Here is an 18,137-nt window from a genome sequence, read left to right on the forward strand (position 1 = left end):
TAATTTCCATCCACCAGCTGTCTAAAAACTCAAGCTTTAAGCTGCGCGCAGCCGAGAACGTGCGCAGCTCTTTCGACAGTGTGGCAGCGGCTATAGTAATGCAGCATGTTAACCCCTTGAGTATAGTATGCGCCTTTGAGCATGGCATGAACCCCCTTGAGTATGTCTGACTGAACTAACTCCGCAAGCTACGTCTCATAAAAAATAAAAATCTTACTGGCAGACCAAATCAGAATCAAATTGTTAGTCTAAACTGAACAGCACATGGTTTTATTCGGTTCATCTTCTGTAGCCACGTGGACTAACATTTATTGTGGAGGTGTGACACCATTACAAAACAAAACATACAGTGAAATGGTTCATACTGTACATGTGGGAAAGGATTTGAGTCTGACAGCTTCTTTTACTTTACTTGAGTAAAAAGTCTCAGTGAACGCCATACCAGGTCAATGGCGGTATGCGCCTTGGATTGAAATGACGAATAGATTTGTCAATGGCAGTGAATGAGTAGCCTTGTAATAAGCAGGATAATCGATCATGGCAGGATCTAATCACCCCAGGATCTAATCACCCCGTCAATAATGACCCGTTCCCCAATGATTATCCCTTGACTATATTGCACACAAATTAAAATCATATAGGGGGTATACTTGAGGTGAACCTTTGGGGTCGAAAGGGTTCAGTGGTCGGAAAATGTTGAGAAACCTGAGTGTATTCTATTTGTTAGTAAATTTACTATATTTATTTCTTAGAACTTTGATGTGTATGCACTAGTATTGCTTTTCCCCCCTCCAAATAAGCCTCCAAATATCCAACTTAGTAGCTACAATAGATTGTCACCTCATAAAGTTTGAAGAATTAAACAAACTGACATTGACCTCAGTTCCTCTGGACATTGTTTGATTATGCTGCAAAATAAATGCGGCATTCAATTGGCATGGTGTACTACTGTACTTGACACAATATGAAGCTCCATTATGTTTTGCCCCCTATCTATCTTTTTTTTCATCTTGAAAGTTTGTAAATACATCAAAGATGCTATTATTATCCATTTCTAATGGATGAAGCCTTGGCCTGGAATAGATGCCATGCATGTTCGGGTCTGATAAGTCCCGGAAAAGATGCGCTGTGGCCAGTAGTCACTTGAGTGGCAGCGTGACGTAGCGTGCCTTCTACTCTTCGGCGTACTTCCTCTCCCAGTGTAAATTCTTCTGCCCTCCCGTCGACACACATCACTCCAACGAACTGCAGCGGCCAATGAGGCATCTATTTTTTTAATATCTATGGTTTCAACCCTCAACCCACTACACTCTCCAGTTGGCAGGTCAGCAGTGATGTCACTGCCCCTCTCCTCCAGGCTTCCAGCCATAGACAAATCCAATCAACCAGCACCAGCTATACAGTAGCATTGGCCACACCCGGCCAACAGGGAAGGCAGTGTCCTGCCGGCCAGGTGTAACAAACCAGGTGCTGACCACACCGCAGCGACCGCAGCGCCCAGGGCACACCCCCCGCGGACCCACCCATTGGCCTTTCTCTCATGCCAGAACTAACAGGAGGCTCTCTCTGCCCTGTGTGTGTTCTTGTTGGATCGCAGGCACGAGAGGTCTCTAGGACTATGGTTTGCCTGTCCTCCTACATATTAGAGAAGGCATAAGTACAAGTGATATTTTTTGGTTAAATAAATATGCATTTTCTGTTTATAAAGAGGTGAAGATACATGGAGATTTTATCACAATTATTACAGTACTACTGTTACGGCTCACTCCTCCTCACCTTCACATGCAAGCACTGCTTAGCCACTCCCCCTCCCTCACTGACTACTCCATGGCTCTACTCAGCACACCTGCTCTCCTTCACCAATTCTCTGCACCTGTCTTCCATCCTACAATCAAGCACTGCCTCTACAAAAGCCCAGTCTGCCCTTCATTGCACGCCAGAGCTTCACCTGTCAACAGTATAAATACCACCACCATAAGACCAGCCAATACCATTCAACAGCAGTTGTTATTTCATCTGAAAGGACACACAACTATTGGAGGTAAGTTTTGTCTACTTTCAGCGGATCGTCTTTCTATCATTAGCCTAATGGTACATTCATTTTGTACAATTTGCTCCTTTGGTCCTTGGTCTGTCTGTCTGTCTACTCAGAACATGATGTTTTCTTATGGTTTTCACACAGGATGAAGGTGTACATTGTTCTCACAGTGCTTTTTGCTGTCCTGGCTGGAGCTGAAGGTAAGAAAATCAGCCTTATGCAGTCTTATTGCTGATTCCATACTACCGTATGCTCCCTTATTACCTGGTAAATGGTGCATTTATATAGTCCCTTTATCCAAGGCACTTTACATAGTTTGTGCATTACATTCACACACACTTTCATACATACACCGATAACAGAGGCACCAACCTGCACATCAGGAGCAATTGGGGCTCAGTCTCTTGCTCAAGGACACTTCGACACCAACTCTGGGGGAGCCCGGGTTCGAACTGGCAACCTTGTGGTTCCCATCTGGCCACTCTACCCCTAAGCCACCGCTGCCAGGGATTTAGCTTTTTTTTTCATTGATAATGACCACCATAGGACCTTGGTTATTGATCCAGGCTTTTATCGAGCCCACTATTGAGCTTTTTCTATTTTGTGGAAAGATGTGAGAAGCCAAATTCTGAACAGATTCAATATATTTTTTTATTGGCCAGTTGTGACTGAGTTTGTGGCCGACCACCATTAAAATGAAATAGGCCTGGACTGGCCACTTGACGTACAGGGCAATGAGGGCATATGCCCGATGGGCCGCCCAATGACTCAGACGTTTAAAAAGTGCAATACTTGTAGTATGTCATCATCATCATACAATACAGTTGAGCGGCAGGCCCTCATTTTTTTTATGTAGCCGAGATATACAGAACACATATAGGCTAATAATAACTTTCAAACAGTCCATAGTAATATTATTACTCTTGGTGAAAGGGCCTTTCTGTGTGGAGTTTACATGTTCTCCCCGTGTCCCCTAGGGTAGGTACCCTCACAGGTTCTCCCCGTGTCCCCTAGGGTAGGTACCCTCACAAAAAAAACATGCAGTAATCCTGCTCTCTAAGTCTCTATACTGAATCCGGAGCACCTGATGGAGGGGAAAGGACTTGGTTGGAAAAGCGTGTTCCTTCCACATGCCACGTCCTACCGGAGAAACTCCCCACTGTCAGGTGATACGAGGCGGCCTGCTCACTCCTCATGCATTGGAGGAAGCATGAGCTCAGTTCGGGGCTCTCCCCAGGTTGGCAGAGGGAGAGTAGAGCCCAGGATTACAGCTTAGGCATTGGCACAGAGTGAAAAATGCATTACAAAATCATGGGATATTATATATTGTTATATATTTTTGGGGTCTTTCTGGTGTGTTCAGGTGGAGAGATGACCGAAGCTGACAAGGCATACATCGTGAACAGACACAACGAGCTGAGAAGAGGTGTGAAGCCTACTGCCAGCAACATGCTGAAGATGGTAAGACAGTACTGGAGCTTTGATCTGACATCTTTAATGACATCATCGCTCATATCATGTAAAACATGCATACCGTTATCATTGTGCTATAGTAAACACACATCCTCTCATGTCCTCTCGTTCTCTCAGTCGTGGAGTGAGGAAGCTGCTGCCAATGCTCTGAGATGGGCCGACAAGTCACAGTGTGCCTTCAAACACAGCAACGCCGCGGACAGGAGAATCGGCAGTAAGGAGTTTAAGAACTACAAGGGTTCTTTTTTTTTTACTAACTCATCATTTAGCTCAAGGGGACCACCTGGAACCACCCTCAAGGACCACTGGTGGTTCCAGCTGGACCGCTGGTGTAAAACTGGTCTATATGGTTTCTTGTCAAATTAGTCATGTTTTCAAACTCCGTCTCTCTCTAGCCAGTGGTTGTGGTGAGAACATAGCCATGGGCCGCCACAGCCATACAGAGAGCTCATGGGCCGATGCGATCCAGGTGTGGTACGATGAGGTGGAGGACTGGAAGTACGGGGAGGGCTCTGTCAATGGAGAAACAGTGGGACACTTCACACAGGTACACTACTGTGCTGGTTCCCCCAGGGGTCCTTGAAAAGGGGGTCCCCTCCTAAATGGGTGACCCTAACGGGTCCTTTTGGTTCCATTTGTACACTCTCAGAGTTAAATTGTCATTGATTTTACGATATAAATTGGGGTCCCAGAGAGAAATGCCATTAAATGGGGGGGGTCCGTAGCCCAACTAGGGGTGCTTGAAATGAAAATGGTTGAGAATCACTGCTAGAACCGTCATACAAATCTTCTCTTATGGGGGTCCCTGGCATATCTTTTAAAATGGGGTCCTTGGTATGAAAAGGTTTGAGAAACACTGCACTATTATATGGTAAAATCAACAAGAAGTTGATATTGTTATAGTGGTAAAAGGCTGGTATTCAAACTTTTAAAGTATTGGCATCAAAATAAAAATAAAACTATAATTATTTGAGGCTAAACACTACACTGTGTGTGTGTTCTACAGGTTGTGTGGTATCGCTCCAACCAGATAGGATGTGCCATGGCTCACTGCCCCGACGCCAAGTACAAATGCATCTATGTGTGTCAGTACTGTTCACCGTAAGTACTACTGTCCCAACACTGTACAAATATCTGTGTCTGACCTGCATGCTTCCCTATACCTAAACTCCAAGTACTGTACTAGAAGTGGTGCTAGTGTAACGTGTGATCTGCGTTGTGTTGTGGAATAATGAAGTTCCGGACGACTTCTCTCTTTGTTGACACTGCAGTTTAATCTGGTAAATACACAGACGTATCTGGTCAGTTTCTGTCTGTGTAACACACCCAATCCTCAGCACGTCATGGGCATGTCTCATGTTAGACTGACCAAATCAAACATACCGCACAGTTTTCAATGAAATAACAACACAATGTACCTGGTAAATACACAGACGTATCTGGTCAGTTTCTGTCTGTGTAACACACCCAATCCTCAGCACGTCTATAACAGAATTAACAGTGTGACCAAGAGCATGTTTTTAGAACAACTAGTATTCATCACAGTATCACAGTAAACATACAGACTCTTGTTGAAAATATAGTGTGCTGAGGAACACATCTTACCATGGGCATGTCTCATGTTAGACTGACACCACTCTAAACGTGGACACCAGTGTTATTCAATGAGGCGCCGCCCACTAACCAATAAGAAACGTCATTACTGATGGAGCAAGTGGAACCCACTAAACTCTGTTACACTAGCACCACAAAAAAAATAGCAGATCCCCAGTGTTAATTTAACCCATTCTGGACGGGAACCCCTTTTGGTGTTTTAACTAAGCATTATGTTATACTTTAGCTATTGAAAAATAGCAGATCTACAAGCTCATAGCGTGCCACCTAGTGGTGCACTATGAACTTGTAGGTCTGCTATTTTTGAAATATCGTGAAAATGAGTCCGGTCGGTCGGTCTAGTGGTACAGAGGAGAGAGAAAAAAGAAGAGAAGCAAGTAGTTGAAAATTAGCAAGATTTTCCTAGTTGGTCCTGATCCGGTAAAGGTTTAGAACCACTAGTGTAGATGGACATGAGATGGACACTGTCTCATCAGATGATGTTTAGTTATTTGATGTTTCCCTCATTTCAGTGGTAACTACCAGTACACTCACCCCTACAAGAACGGAACAGCTTGTGGTGACTGTCTCAACGACTGTGATGACAACCTGTGCAGTAAGTGACCGTGATTTTCTTTTCTTTTGTTAAAATTAGGTAAAACACTATTCTATAAAAAAAGGCCAATCAGAACAAGTACCCATTTATCATCCGCTTCGTTTTTATGGGGTTCCAATTTTGGTGTCTTTGTGTCACCACTTCCCATTTCAGTTGTTTAATCTGCATCCTGACTTCTATTAGTTCTCTATTCTGATTGGATCAAATTGGTATCCCGACCTGAAAATGTTTGTTCTGTTTAATAAAGAGCTATAGTAGATATACATGGACACTCCTGTTACTCACTCTCTCTCTCTCTCCCCATCAGCCAACCCATGTAACTATAAGGATAAGTGGAACAACTGTGCTGAGCTGGGGGATTGGGGGTGCAAAAAGAGGGCAGACAAGTGCGAGGCCTCCTGCAAGTGCAAGAGTGGGGAGATCATCTAAACGCCTGCCCACGCCGACTCCAGAAGAAACACGATTTAATCTACATTCAATGACATTCTTTATTATGCAAATAAAGATTTTTTTTAATGCAAACCTATATCTTTCTGTCTCTATCATACTGTACGTGTACGCATATACCACCGGTTCTCAAAATTGGGTCTGAGGACCCCCAGGGGTCCTTGAATTAGTTAATAGCCTACAGCATCAAAAGCAGTTTTACCATCGTATTTTATACTTCAGCTGTTTGAGCTTGTAGTGTGGAAAGTGCATTCCAGGGACTCCCTTGGTTATTTTAGGGGGTCTAAGTTGACCCTTACAGGTCTGCAACTGTGTACAAATGGACCCACTGTACACTTTTGGAGTTAAGGGGAGACCTTGAACTTATTTCTCTACTTGAACCATTGCTCTACTGTATAATGGAAATATCATTCTTGTGCTTTCAGAAAATAAAACGGCATTTATCTATTGAGCATTACAGTACTGACTTTCTTCTTCTTGCCTGAAAACAATTTCAGTCAGACAACTCACAAATAGATTTACCAATATTTATTACAGACTGAGTAATGAGCATGTGCATATGATATTTGACTTGGTGTTCGGCTCTGCTGGATTTCTCCCTGCTCGGCAAGATTAAGCAACAACATTAAGAGCAGGGAGATAGATATACAATAACCCCCCCATGGGGAACATAAATAGCAGAGCCCACCGGTGGTGGTGGTGGTGGGGAAAAAACATCACATACAACCAGGGACCATATGCAGAGGAAGGCAGGAAGAGCATGCAGACTGGTGAGCTTAAGTAGCCCGCCCAATTGGTCAGCTGACTGCCGCATCGGCGAATGACGTGAGGGACTTGCGCACACTTGTACACCCACATACACCGTCTCCACACCTTGGCGCAAAACGGTCTTAAGCTGCGCACTTCTTAAGCTGCGCGCAGCTTAAATTCTGAGTTTTTAGACAGCTGGTGGATGGAAATTAAGCTCCACCTCCGCGGAAGACTTGAGCGGAGGAGAGCGTTTCCGGGAATCTGGCCGTCGCGCAAGTATTCCACGGAGGTGGAGCTTAATTTCCATCCACCAGCTGTCTAAAAACTCAAGCTTTAAGCTGCGCGCAGCCGAGAACGTGCGCAGCTCTTTCGACAGTGTGGCAGCGGCTATAGTAATGCAGCATGTTAACCCCTTGAGTATAGTATGCGCCTTTGAGCATGGCATGAACCCCCTTGAGTATGTCTGACTGAACTAACTCCGCAAGCTACGTCTCATAAAAAATAAAAATCTTACTGGCAGACCAAATCAGAATCAAATTGTTAGTCTAAACTGAACAGCACATGGTTTTATTCGGTTCATCTTCTGTAGCCACGTGGACTAACATTTATTGTGGAGGTGTGACACCATTACAAAACAAAACATACAGTGAAATGGTTCATACTGTACATGTGGGAAAGGATTTGAGTCTGACAGCTTCTTTTACTTTACTTGAGTAAAAAGTCTCAGTGAACGCCATACCAGGTCAATGGCGGTATGCGCCTTGGATTGAAATGACGAATAGATTTGTCAATGGCAGTGAATGAGTAGCCTTGAAATAAGCAGGATAATCGATCATGGCAGGATCTAATCACCCCAGGATCTAATCACCCCGTCAATAATGACCCGTTCCCCAATGATTATCCCTTGACTATATTGCACACAAATTAAAATCATATAGGGGGTATACTTGAGGTGAACCTTTGGGGTCGAAAGGGTTCAGTGGTCGGAAAATGTTGAGAAACCTGAGTGTATTCTATTTGTTAGTAAATTTACTATATTTATTTCTTAGAACTTTGATGTGTATGCACTAGTATTGCTTTTCCCCCCTCCAAATAAGCCTCCAAATATCCAACTTAGTAGCTACAATAGATTGTCACCTCATAAAGTTTGAAGAATTAAACAAACTGACATTGACCTCAGTTCCTCTGGACATTGTTTGATTATGCTGCAAAATAAATACGACATTCAATTGGCATGGTGTACTACTGTACTTGACACAATATGAAGCTCCATTATGTTTTGCCCCCTATCTATCTTTTTTTTCATCTTGAAAGTTTGTAAATACATCAAAGATGCTATTATTATCCATTTCTAATGGATGAAGCCTTGGCCTGGAATAGATGCCATGCATGTTCGGGTCTGATAAGTCCCGGAAAAGATGCGCTGTGGCCAGTAGTCACTTGAGTGGCAGCGTGACGTAGCGTGCCTTCTACTCTTCGGCGTACTTCCTCTCCCAGTGTAAATTCTTCTGCCCTCCCGTCGACACACATCACTCCAACGAACTGCAGCGGCCAATGAGGCATCTATTTTTTTAATATCTATTGTTTCAACCCTCAACCACTACTCTCCAGTTGGCAGGTCAGCAGTGATGTCACTGCCCCTCTCCTCCAGGCTTCCAGCCATAGACAAATCCAATCAACTAGCACCAGCTATACAGTAGCATTGGCCACACCCGGCCAACAGGGAAGGCAGTGTCCTATGCCGGCTAGGTGTAACAAACCAGGTGCTGACCACACCGCAGCCACCGCAGCGCCCAGGGCACACCCCCCGCGGACCCACCCATTGGCCTTTCTCTCATGCCAGAACTAACAGGAGGCTCTCTCTGCCCTGTGTGTGTTCTTGTTGGATCGCAGGCACGAGAGGTCTCTAGGACTATGGTTTGCCTGTCCTCCTACATATTAGAAAAGGCATAAGTACAAGTGATATTTCTTGGTTAAATAAATATGCATTTTCTGTTTATAAAGAGGTGAAGATACATGGAGATTTTATCACAATTATTACAGTACTACTGTTACGGCTCACTCCTCCTCACCTTCACATGCAAGCACTGCTTAGCCACTCCCCCTCCCTCACTGACTCCTCCATGGCTCTACTCAGCACACCTGCTCTCCTTCACCAATTCTCTGCACCTGTCTTTCATCCTACAATCAAGCACTGCCTCTACAAAAGCCCAGTCTGCCCTTCATTCCACACCAGAGCGTCACCTGTCAACAGTATAAATACCACCACCATAAGACCAGCCAATACCATTCAACATCAGTTGTTATTTCCTCTGAAAGGACACACACAACTATTGGAGGTAAGTTTTGTCTACTTTCAGTGGATCATCTTTCCATCATTAGCCTAATATTGCATTCATTTTGTACAATTTGGTCCTTGGTCTGTCTGTCTGTCTACTCAGAACATGATGTTTTCTTATGGTTTTCACACAGGATGAAGGTGTACGTTGTTCTCACAGTGCTTTTTGCTGTCCTGGCTGGAACTGAAGCTGAAGGTAAGAAAATCAGCCTTATGCAGTCTTATTACTGATTCCATACTACCGTATGCTCCCTTATTACCTGGTAAATGGTGCATTTATATAGTCCCTTTATCCAAGGCACTTTACATAGTTTGTGCATTACATTCACTCACACATTCATACATACACCGATAACAGAGGAAGCCATGCAAGGCACCAACCTGCACATCAGGAGCAATTGGGGCTCAGTCTCTTGCTCAAGGACACTTCGACACTAACTCTGGGGGAGCCTGGGTTCGAACTGGCAACCTTGTGGTTCCCATCTGGCCACTCTACCCCTAAGCCACCGCCGCCAGGGTTTTAGCTTGTTTTTTTTCATTGATAATGAGCACCATAGGACCTTGGTTATTGATCCAGGCTTTTATCGAGCCCACTATTGAGCGTTTTCTATTTTGTGGAAAGATGTGAGAAGCCAAATTCTGAACAGATTCAATATATTTTTTTATTGGCCAGTTGTGACTGAGTTTGTGGCCGACCACCATCTAAAATGAAATAGGCCTGGACTGGCCACTTGACGTACAGGGCAATGAGGGCATATGCCCGATGGGCCGCCCAATGAATCAGACGTTTAAAAAGTGCAATACTTGTAGTATATGTCATCATCATACAATACAGTTGAGCGGCAGGCCCTCATTTTTAATGTAGCCGAGATATACAGAACACATATAGGCTAATAACTTTCAAACAGTCCATAGTAATATTATTACTCTTTGTGAAAGGGCCTTTCTGTGTGGAGTTTACATGTTCTCCCCGTGTCCCCTAGGGTAGGTACCCTCACAGGTTCTCCCCGTGTCCCCTAGGGTAGGTACCCTCACAAAAAAACCATGCAGTAATCCTGCTCTCTAAGTCTCTATACTGAATCCGGGGCACCTGATGGAGGGGAAAGGACTTGGTTGGAAAAGCGTGTTCCTTCCACATGCCACGTCCTACCGGAGAAACTCCCCCCTGTCAGGTGATACGAGGCGGCCTGCTCACTCCTCATGCATTGAAGGAAGCATGAGCTCAGTTCGGGGCTCTCCCCAGGTTGGCAGAGGGAGAGTAGAGCCCAGGATTACAGCTTAGGCAATTGGCACAGAGTGAAAAATGGGTTACAAAATCGTGGGATATTGTTATATATTTTTGGGGTCTTTCTGGTGTGTTCAGGTGGAGAGATGACCGAAGCTGACAAGGCATACATCGTGAACAGACACAACGAGCTGAGAAGAGGTGTGAAGCCTACCGCCAGCAACATGCTGAAAATGGTAAGACAGTACTGGAGCTTTGATCTGACATCTTTAATGACATCATCGCTCATATCATGTAAAACATGCATACCGTTATCATTGTGCTATAGTAAACACACATCCTCTCATGTTCTCTCAGTCGTGGAGTGAGGAAGCTGCTGCCAATGCTCAGAGATGGGCCGACAAGTCACAGTGTGCCTTCAAACACAGCAACGCCGCGGACAGGAGAATCGGCAGTAAGGAGTTTAAGAACTACAAGGGTTCTTTTTTTTTTTTTACTAACTCATCATTTAGCTCAAGGGGACCACCTGGAACCACCCTCAAGGACCACTGGTGGTTCCAGCTGGACCGCTGGTGTAAAACTGGTCTATATGGTTTCTTGTCAAATTAGTCATGTTTTCAAACTCCGTCTGTCTCTCTCTAGCCAGTGGTTGTGGTGAGAACATAGCCATGGGCCGCCACAGCCATACAGAGAGCTCATGGGCCGATGCGATCCAGATGTGGTACGATGAGGTGGAGGACTGGAAGTACGGGGAGGGCTCTGTCAATGGAGAAACAGTGGGACACTTCACACAGGTACACTACTGTGCTGGTTCCCCCAGGGGTCCTTGAAAAAGGGGGTCCCCTCCTAAATGGGTGACCCTAACGGGTCCTTTTGGTTCCATTTGTACACTCTCAGAGTTAAATTGTCATTGATTTTACGATATAAATTGGGGTCCCAGAGAGAAATGCCATTAAATGGGGGGGTCCGTAGCCCAACTAGGGGTGCTTGAAATGAAAATGGTTGAGAATCACTGCTAGAACCGTCATACAAATCTTCTCTTATGGGGATCCCTGGCATATCTTTTAAAATGGGGTCCTTGGTATGAAAAGGTTTGAGAAACACTGCACTATTATATGGTAAAATCAACAAGAAGTTGATATTGTTATAGTGGTAAAAGGCTGGTATTCAAACTTTTAAAGTATTGGCATCAAAATATTAAAAAAAACGATAATTATTTGAGGCTAAACACTACACTGTGTGTTCTACAGGTTGTGTGGTATCGCTCCAACCAGATAGGATGTGCTATGGCTCACTGCCCCGACGCCAAGTACAAATGCATCTATGTGTGTCAGTACTGTTCACCGTAAGTACTACTGTCCCAACACTGTACAAATATCTGTGTCTGACCTGCATGCTTCCCTATACCTAAACTCCAAGTACTGTACTGTACTAGAAGTGGCGCTAGCACCACAAAAAAAATAGCAGATCCCCAGTGTTAATTTAACCCATTCTGGACGGGAACCCCTTTTGGTGTTTTAACTAAGCATTATGTTATACTTTAGCTATTGAAAAATAGCAGATCTACAAGCTCATAGCGTGCCACCTAGTGGTGCACTATGAACTTGTAGGTCTGCTATTTTTGAAATATCGTGAAAATGAGGCACAAATCTTTGAAAATATATTCTTTCAGAAGACTTTTTTTTTTATTTTTATCTCGACGTCAGTCCTAAATGGACACTTGCAAATGCATTAATAGAGCAGTGGTTCCCAACTTATGGTTCCCACCGGCGGTACGTGATGCCCCCTCTAGTGCTGTAAGGACGAGATCCATTCCAGCCGACCGGCGCGTCGTTAGTCCGGTCGGTAAGTCCGACGGTCGGTCTAGTGGTACAGAGGAGAGAGGGAAAAAGAAGAGAAGCAAGTAGTTGAAAATTAGCAAGATTTTCCTAGTTGGTCCTGATCCGGTAAAGGTTTAGAACCACTAGTGTAGATGGACATTAGATGGACACTGTCTCATCAGATGATGTTTAGTTATTTGATGTTTCCCTCATTTCAGTGGTAACTACCAGTACACTCACCCCTACAAGAACGGAACAGCTTGTGGTGACTGTCTCAACAACTGTGATGACAAGCTGTGCAGTAAGTGACCGCAATTTTCTTCTTTTGTTAAAATTAGGTAAAACACTTTATTCTGGAAAAAAAAGGCCAGGCCAATCGGAACAAGTACCCAGTTATCATCAGCTTCGTTTTTATGGGGTTCCAATTTTGCTGTCTTTGTGTCACCACTTCCCATTTCAGTTGTTTAATCTGCATCCTGAATTTCTATTAGTTCTCTATTCTGATTGGATCAAATTGGTATCCCGACCTGAAAATGTTTGTTCTGTTTAATAAAGAGCTATAGTAGATATACATGGACACTCCTGTTACTCTCTCTCTCTCTCTCTCTCTCTCTCTCTCTCTCTCTCCCCATCAGCCAACCCATGTAACTATAAGGATAAGTGGAACAACTGTGCTGAGCTGGGGGCTTGGGGGTGCAAAAACAGGGCAGACAAGTGCGAGGCCTCCTGCAAGTGCAAGAGTGGGGAGATCATCTAAACGCCTGCCCATGCCGACTCCACAAGAAACACGATTTAATCCACATTCAATGACATTCTTTATTATGCAAATAAAGATTTTTTTATGCAAACCTATATCATCTTTCTGTCTATCATACTGTACGTGTACCACCGGTTCTCAAAATTGGGTCTGAGGACCCCCAGGGGTCCTTGAATTAGTTAATAGCCTACAGCATCAAAAGCAGTTTTACCATCGTATTTTCTACTTCAGCTGTTTGAGCTTGTAGTGTGCTAAGTGCATTCCAGGGAATAGGGGGTCTAAGTTGACCCTTACAGGTCTGCAACTGTGTACAAATGGACCCACTGTACACTTTTGGAGTTAAGGGGAGACCTTGAACTTATTTCTCTACTTGAACCATTGCTCTACTGTATAATGGAAATATCATTCTTGTGCTTTCAGAAAATAAAACGGCATTTATGGATTGACCATTACAATACTGACCTTCCTCTTGCCTGAAAACAATTTCAGTCAGACAACTCTCGAATAGATTTACCAATATTTATTACAGAATGAGTAATGAGTGTGCATATGATATTTGACTCTCCGAGTCAAATATCCCTGCTCGGCAAGATTATGCAACAACATATAACATGGGGAACATAAATGGGGAATGGGGAACATAAATAGCAGAGCCCACCGGTGGTGGTGGGGGAAAAAACATCACATACAACCAGGGACCATATGCAGAGGAAGGCAGGAAGAGCATGCAGACTGGTGAGCTTAAGTAGCCCGCCCAATTGGTCAGCTGACTGCCGCATCGGCGAATGACGTGAGGGAGTTTCACATAGTAATGCAGCATGTTAACCCCTTGAGTATAGTATGCGCCTTTGAGCATGGCATGAACCCCCTCGAGTATGTCTGACTGAACTAACTCCGCAAGCTACGTCTCATAAAAAATAATCTTACTGGCAGACCAAATCAGAATCAAATTGTTTTATTAAGTCTAAACTGAACCGCACATGGTTTTATTCGGTTCATCGTCTGTAGCCACGTGGACTAACATTTATTGTGGAGGTGTGACACCATTACAAAACAAAACGTACAGTGAAATGGTTCATATACATGTGGGAAAGGATTTGAGTCTGACAGCTTCTTTTACTTTACTTGAGTAAAAAGTCTCAGTGAAAACACCATGATGAACGCCATACCAGGTCAATGGCGGTATGCGCCTTGGATTGAAATGACGAATATATTTGCCAATGGCAGTGAATGAGTAGCCTTGTAATAAGCAATAAGGTAAAGTACATTACAGGCCAAGCCTAGTATTGTTAACTCAGTTTCAGTGTTGTGGTTACATTTAGCTTTACACAGCTATTTACCAAGCTGTTCAACTCCACACAGTTGCAGCTCCTGCCTTTGTTGTTTTTTTCCTGTGGTGGTTATTGAGTGGTGCAACCACTCCAAGGAACAGCAATGTCCGTCCGTCCCATAGTGTCCGTCCTCACCTATGTGACTATGAGTACCAGTAGGGGCAAAAGTGGTGCTGTTGTGCCAGAAACAGAGAGCGAGAGATAGTATTGCACTGTTGCCTGCTAATGAGAGAGAGAGAGAGAGGAGGGGGGGGGGGGGGGGGATAGGGGAGTTGCACCACTCAGTTCACATGGGTGTGACTTTTTTTTCATTGAAGACTGACTCTGCCTCTCCAACACTGAGTGTCAACCTGGAGAGCCACCCCCACCAACCCCATTATTTTCACTAAATACTTTGTGAATAAATTCGCCCTTGGGCTTCACCTGAACAACGCCTCCTCTCTTGCTGTGCACTTTGGTCACTCTTACTAAATATAACAACTACAGTACTACTTGCCGTAGCACTTGCCCTAGCTTCGACGACCGTACAGGCGTATATGCAAAAGCTCAACTTGTGTTTTGCATTTTGTATACATGTATGCATAGTTTCATTATGCAGATATTTCACTGTTCTTAGCTTACGTATGATTCTTGATGACTATTTTTATATTTGATGTATTACCATGTTTTGTTCTTGCTTACTGTAAATTGCTCTGAATTAATGGGCCACTTCCAGATTAGACTTATTTTAATGATGTTTGGGAGACAAACACTTTCCTGGGGTTTTTATGTGGGTAATATGTGTTTTTAGATCTTTTAGTACAGACACTGGTCTCACTTCCTTCCTGGACTACATGTCTCAAGACAGCTATCCCTCCCCTCTCCACAAGGTGGGGTGAGTACACCAAATAATTATGGTAATTGTAGAAACATGCCCCAAATAGCCTACAGACAATTTAACAACATGCTTCTCAAATGTCCCCCTACTCGAAGTACAAATGTGACAGAGCAACTTTCCCTTGACAAGTACTCCATTACTCCAAGTACAAAATAAATGTGACAGAGCAACTTTCCCTTGTAGTTGAATTATGACCAAGCGTATTGACTTCAAGTACTGGGCTTTGAGTACTTAGTGCAACACTGGTCTGAACTTAAACAGGCCCAAAAAACCCTGAAGGCAAACAGAAAGCAAGCAAATCAGTATCATAATTCATAAATGCTGCTTTAATTTCTAAAAGCACAGCGGAGTGATATTCCCATTGGAGTATTATGCATATTTATACAGCATGATCAGCCATGGGGTTTCCCAAAAGGAATATCTTTGAATGCAGATTCAGATCATGTTTCTTGTGATGACGCGTCTGCGGCCGTCGGCTGGTTCATCCAGATAAACGGGACGTGTGGCGGATGATCTCAGATGATCTCATTGGTGCATTTGCAGGAGGCGGGGCACCAGTCTTGGACCTGGGCGTTGCTACAGCCCCACTGCTGCTTCAGGTCAGGACAGTTGCTGTACTGGTCAGTGTAGGGACATGGGTTGGCTGCATGATAGAGACACACAGAGAGACAGAGTACTGGTCAGTGTAGGGACATGGGTTGGCTGCATGAGAGAGACACACAGAGAGACAGAGTACTGGTCAGTGTAGGGACATGGGTTGGCTGCATGAGAGAGACACACAGAGAGACAGAGTACTGGTCAGTGTAGGGACATGGGTTGGCTGCATGAGAGAGACACACAGAGAGACAGAGTACTGGTCAGTGTAGGGACATGGGTTGGCTGCATGAGAGAGACACACAGAGAGACAGAGTACTGGTCAGTGTAGGGACATGGGTTGGCTGCATGAGAGAGACACACAGAGAGACAGAGTACTGGTCAGTGTAGGGACATGGGTTGGCTGCATGATAGAGACACACAGAGAGACAGAGTACTGGTCAGCGTAGGGACATGGGTTGGCTGCATGATAGAGACACACAGAGACAGAGTACTGGTCAGTGTAGGGACATGGGTTGGCTGCATTCCTTAGGAATAGTTTGTTTGGTATATCCATCTTCTATTCCAACTCGTAGCGACTGGCGAGACTAAACTAGTAGTTATACTCGATTCAGCATCTAAATTGGGATTGGGGGAACCAAAACAAACCAGTGCCGAAAAACTGGAACCAGCAAACCGGAACCACCGTTTTTTGTTTGTTTGTTTGTTTGTTTGTTTTCTTATCCATGGCCTAGACGGGCCAGTTTGGAACGAATAGCTACCAGGCTTTCCTCTGAGGTGGAAAGTCTGGTGACTCAAGGTTAGGCACTACTGTATGTAACTTTTTCTGTTTTTCTTAATTAATGAAATACAGTCACTTACTGCACAGCTTGTTGTCACAGGCATTGGGACAGTCACCACAAGATGGTCCAGACTTGTAAGGGTGGGTGTACTGGGTGTTACCACTGAAATGTTGGGCACATGAAATATTAGTCTCTGAGACCGCAAACATGTTTTATTAAAGACAGAGTGTTTTTTTCACCCTAAAACATGATCTTCAGGTATGATTACTATATAAGCAGGAATATTTTTTTTTAAAGTATTTGTTAAAATGATGTTCAATGTACAAACATTAATGAATAATACAATTTTAAGTCATCCTATAGGTGTTTCTAAATACAGTACCATTGACCTCTCTAATGCATTGATTGGTTGGACTCTGAGAGTGTACAAAAGGAACCAAATTAACCCACGGTGGTCCATTTAGTTCCATTTTTGTACACTCTCACGAGTTACAGACCTGTAAAGGTCTGAGCTTGTACAGTACATCCAACGTTCTTGGGCAGGGGTCTTCAACACGGGGTCCGGGACCCCTAGGGGGTCCTCAGAGTTACTATGGGGGGCAGTAGGGCCTAAATGGAAATGAGACCGCACTTTTTTTTGGTGCTATCCCTTTTGAACTGAGTGTTTGTATTCAATCAATCAAAAGTAGTGGCACACACAGAAGTATTTGTACTTACTGGGGGCAGTATAGTGGCACACATAGAAGTATTTGTACTTACTTGGGGCAGTATAGTGGCACACATAGAAGTATTTGTACTTACTGGGGGCAGTAGTGGCACACGTATTTGTACTTATGGTGGGCAGTAGTGGCACACATAAAAGTATTTGTACTTACTGGGGGCAGTATAGTGGCACACATAGAAGTATTTGTACTTACTGGGGACAGTATAGTGGCACACACAGAAGTATTTGTACCTGTGTGTACCTGTGTGTGTAGTGTACCTGTGTGTAGTGTCAGCGTGTACCTGTGTGTAGTGTCAGTGTGTGTACCTGTGTGTAGTGTCAGTGTGTGTACCTGTGTGTAGTGTCAGTGTGTGTACCTGTGTGTAGTGTCAGCGTGTACCTGTGTGTAGTGTCAGTGTGTGTACCTGTGTGTAGTGTCCGTGTGTGTGCCTGTGTGTAGTGTCCGTGTGTGTGTACCTGTGTGTAGTGTCAGTGTGTGTACCTGTGTGTAGTATCAGTGTGTGTACCTGTGTGTAGTGTCCGTGTGTGTGCCTTTGTGTAGTGTCCGTGTGTGTAGTGTCAGTGTGTGTACCTGTGTGTAGTATCAGTGTGTGTACCTGTGTGTAGTGTCAGTGTGTGTACCTGTGTGTACCTGTGTGTAGTGTCCGTGTGTGTACCTGTGTGTAGTGTCCGTGTGTACCTGTGTGTAGTGTCCGTGTGTGTACCTGTGTGTAGTGTCCGTGTGTGTACCTGTGTGTAGTGCCAGTGTGTGTACCTGTGTGTACCTGTGTGT

General features: G+C 44.2%; 2 protein-coding genes across 2 annotated transcripts; both read left to right on the forward strand.

Annotated features, from left to right (window-relative positions):
- The first annotated feature begins 1,918 nt into the window (after positions 1-1,918).
- Positions 1,919-6,242, forward strand: LOC306940879 (cysteine-rich venom protein TEL1-like). Its single transcript, XM_079526126.1, has 8 exons — positions 1,919-2,041; positions 2,183-2,238; positions 3,402-3,499; positions 3,629-3,725; positions 3,907-4,058; positions 4,518-4,612; positions 5,638-5,720; positions 6,028-6,242. The coding sequence occupies exons 2-8, from the start codon at positions 2,184-2,186 to the stop codon at positions 6,147-6,149; spliced, it is 702 nt and encodes a 233-aa protein (XP_079382252.1). The 5' UTR covers positions 1,919-2,041; position 2,183; the 3' UTR covers positions 6,150-6,242.
- A 2,879-nt stretch (positions 6,243-9,121) lies between these two features.
- Positions 9,122-13,152, forward strand: LOC306940877 (cysteine-rich venom protein TEL1-like). Its single transcript, XM_079526124.1, has 8 exons — positions 9,122-9,256; positions 9,390-9,451; positions 10,619-10,716; positions 10,838-10,934; positions 11,123-11,274; positions 11,731-11,825; positions 12,519-12,601; positions 12,936-13,152. Exons 2-8 carry the CDS (start codon positions 9,391-9,393, stop codon positions 13,055-13,057), a joined length of 708 nt encoding a protein of 235 aa, XP_079382250.1. The 5' UTR covers positions 9,122-9,256; position 9,390; the 3' UTR covers positions 13,058-13,152.
- Positions 13,153-18,137: the final 4,985 nt, after the last annotated feature.

The sequence above is a fragment of the Electrona antarctica genome, assembly GCF_951216825.1.
Source record: "Electrona antarctica genome assembly, chromosome: 17".
In the NCBI taxonomy this organism is placed as follows: domain Eukaryota; kingdom Metazoa; phylum Chordata; class Actinopteri; order Myctophiformes; family Myctophidae; genus Electrona; species Electrona antarctica.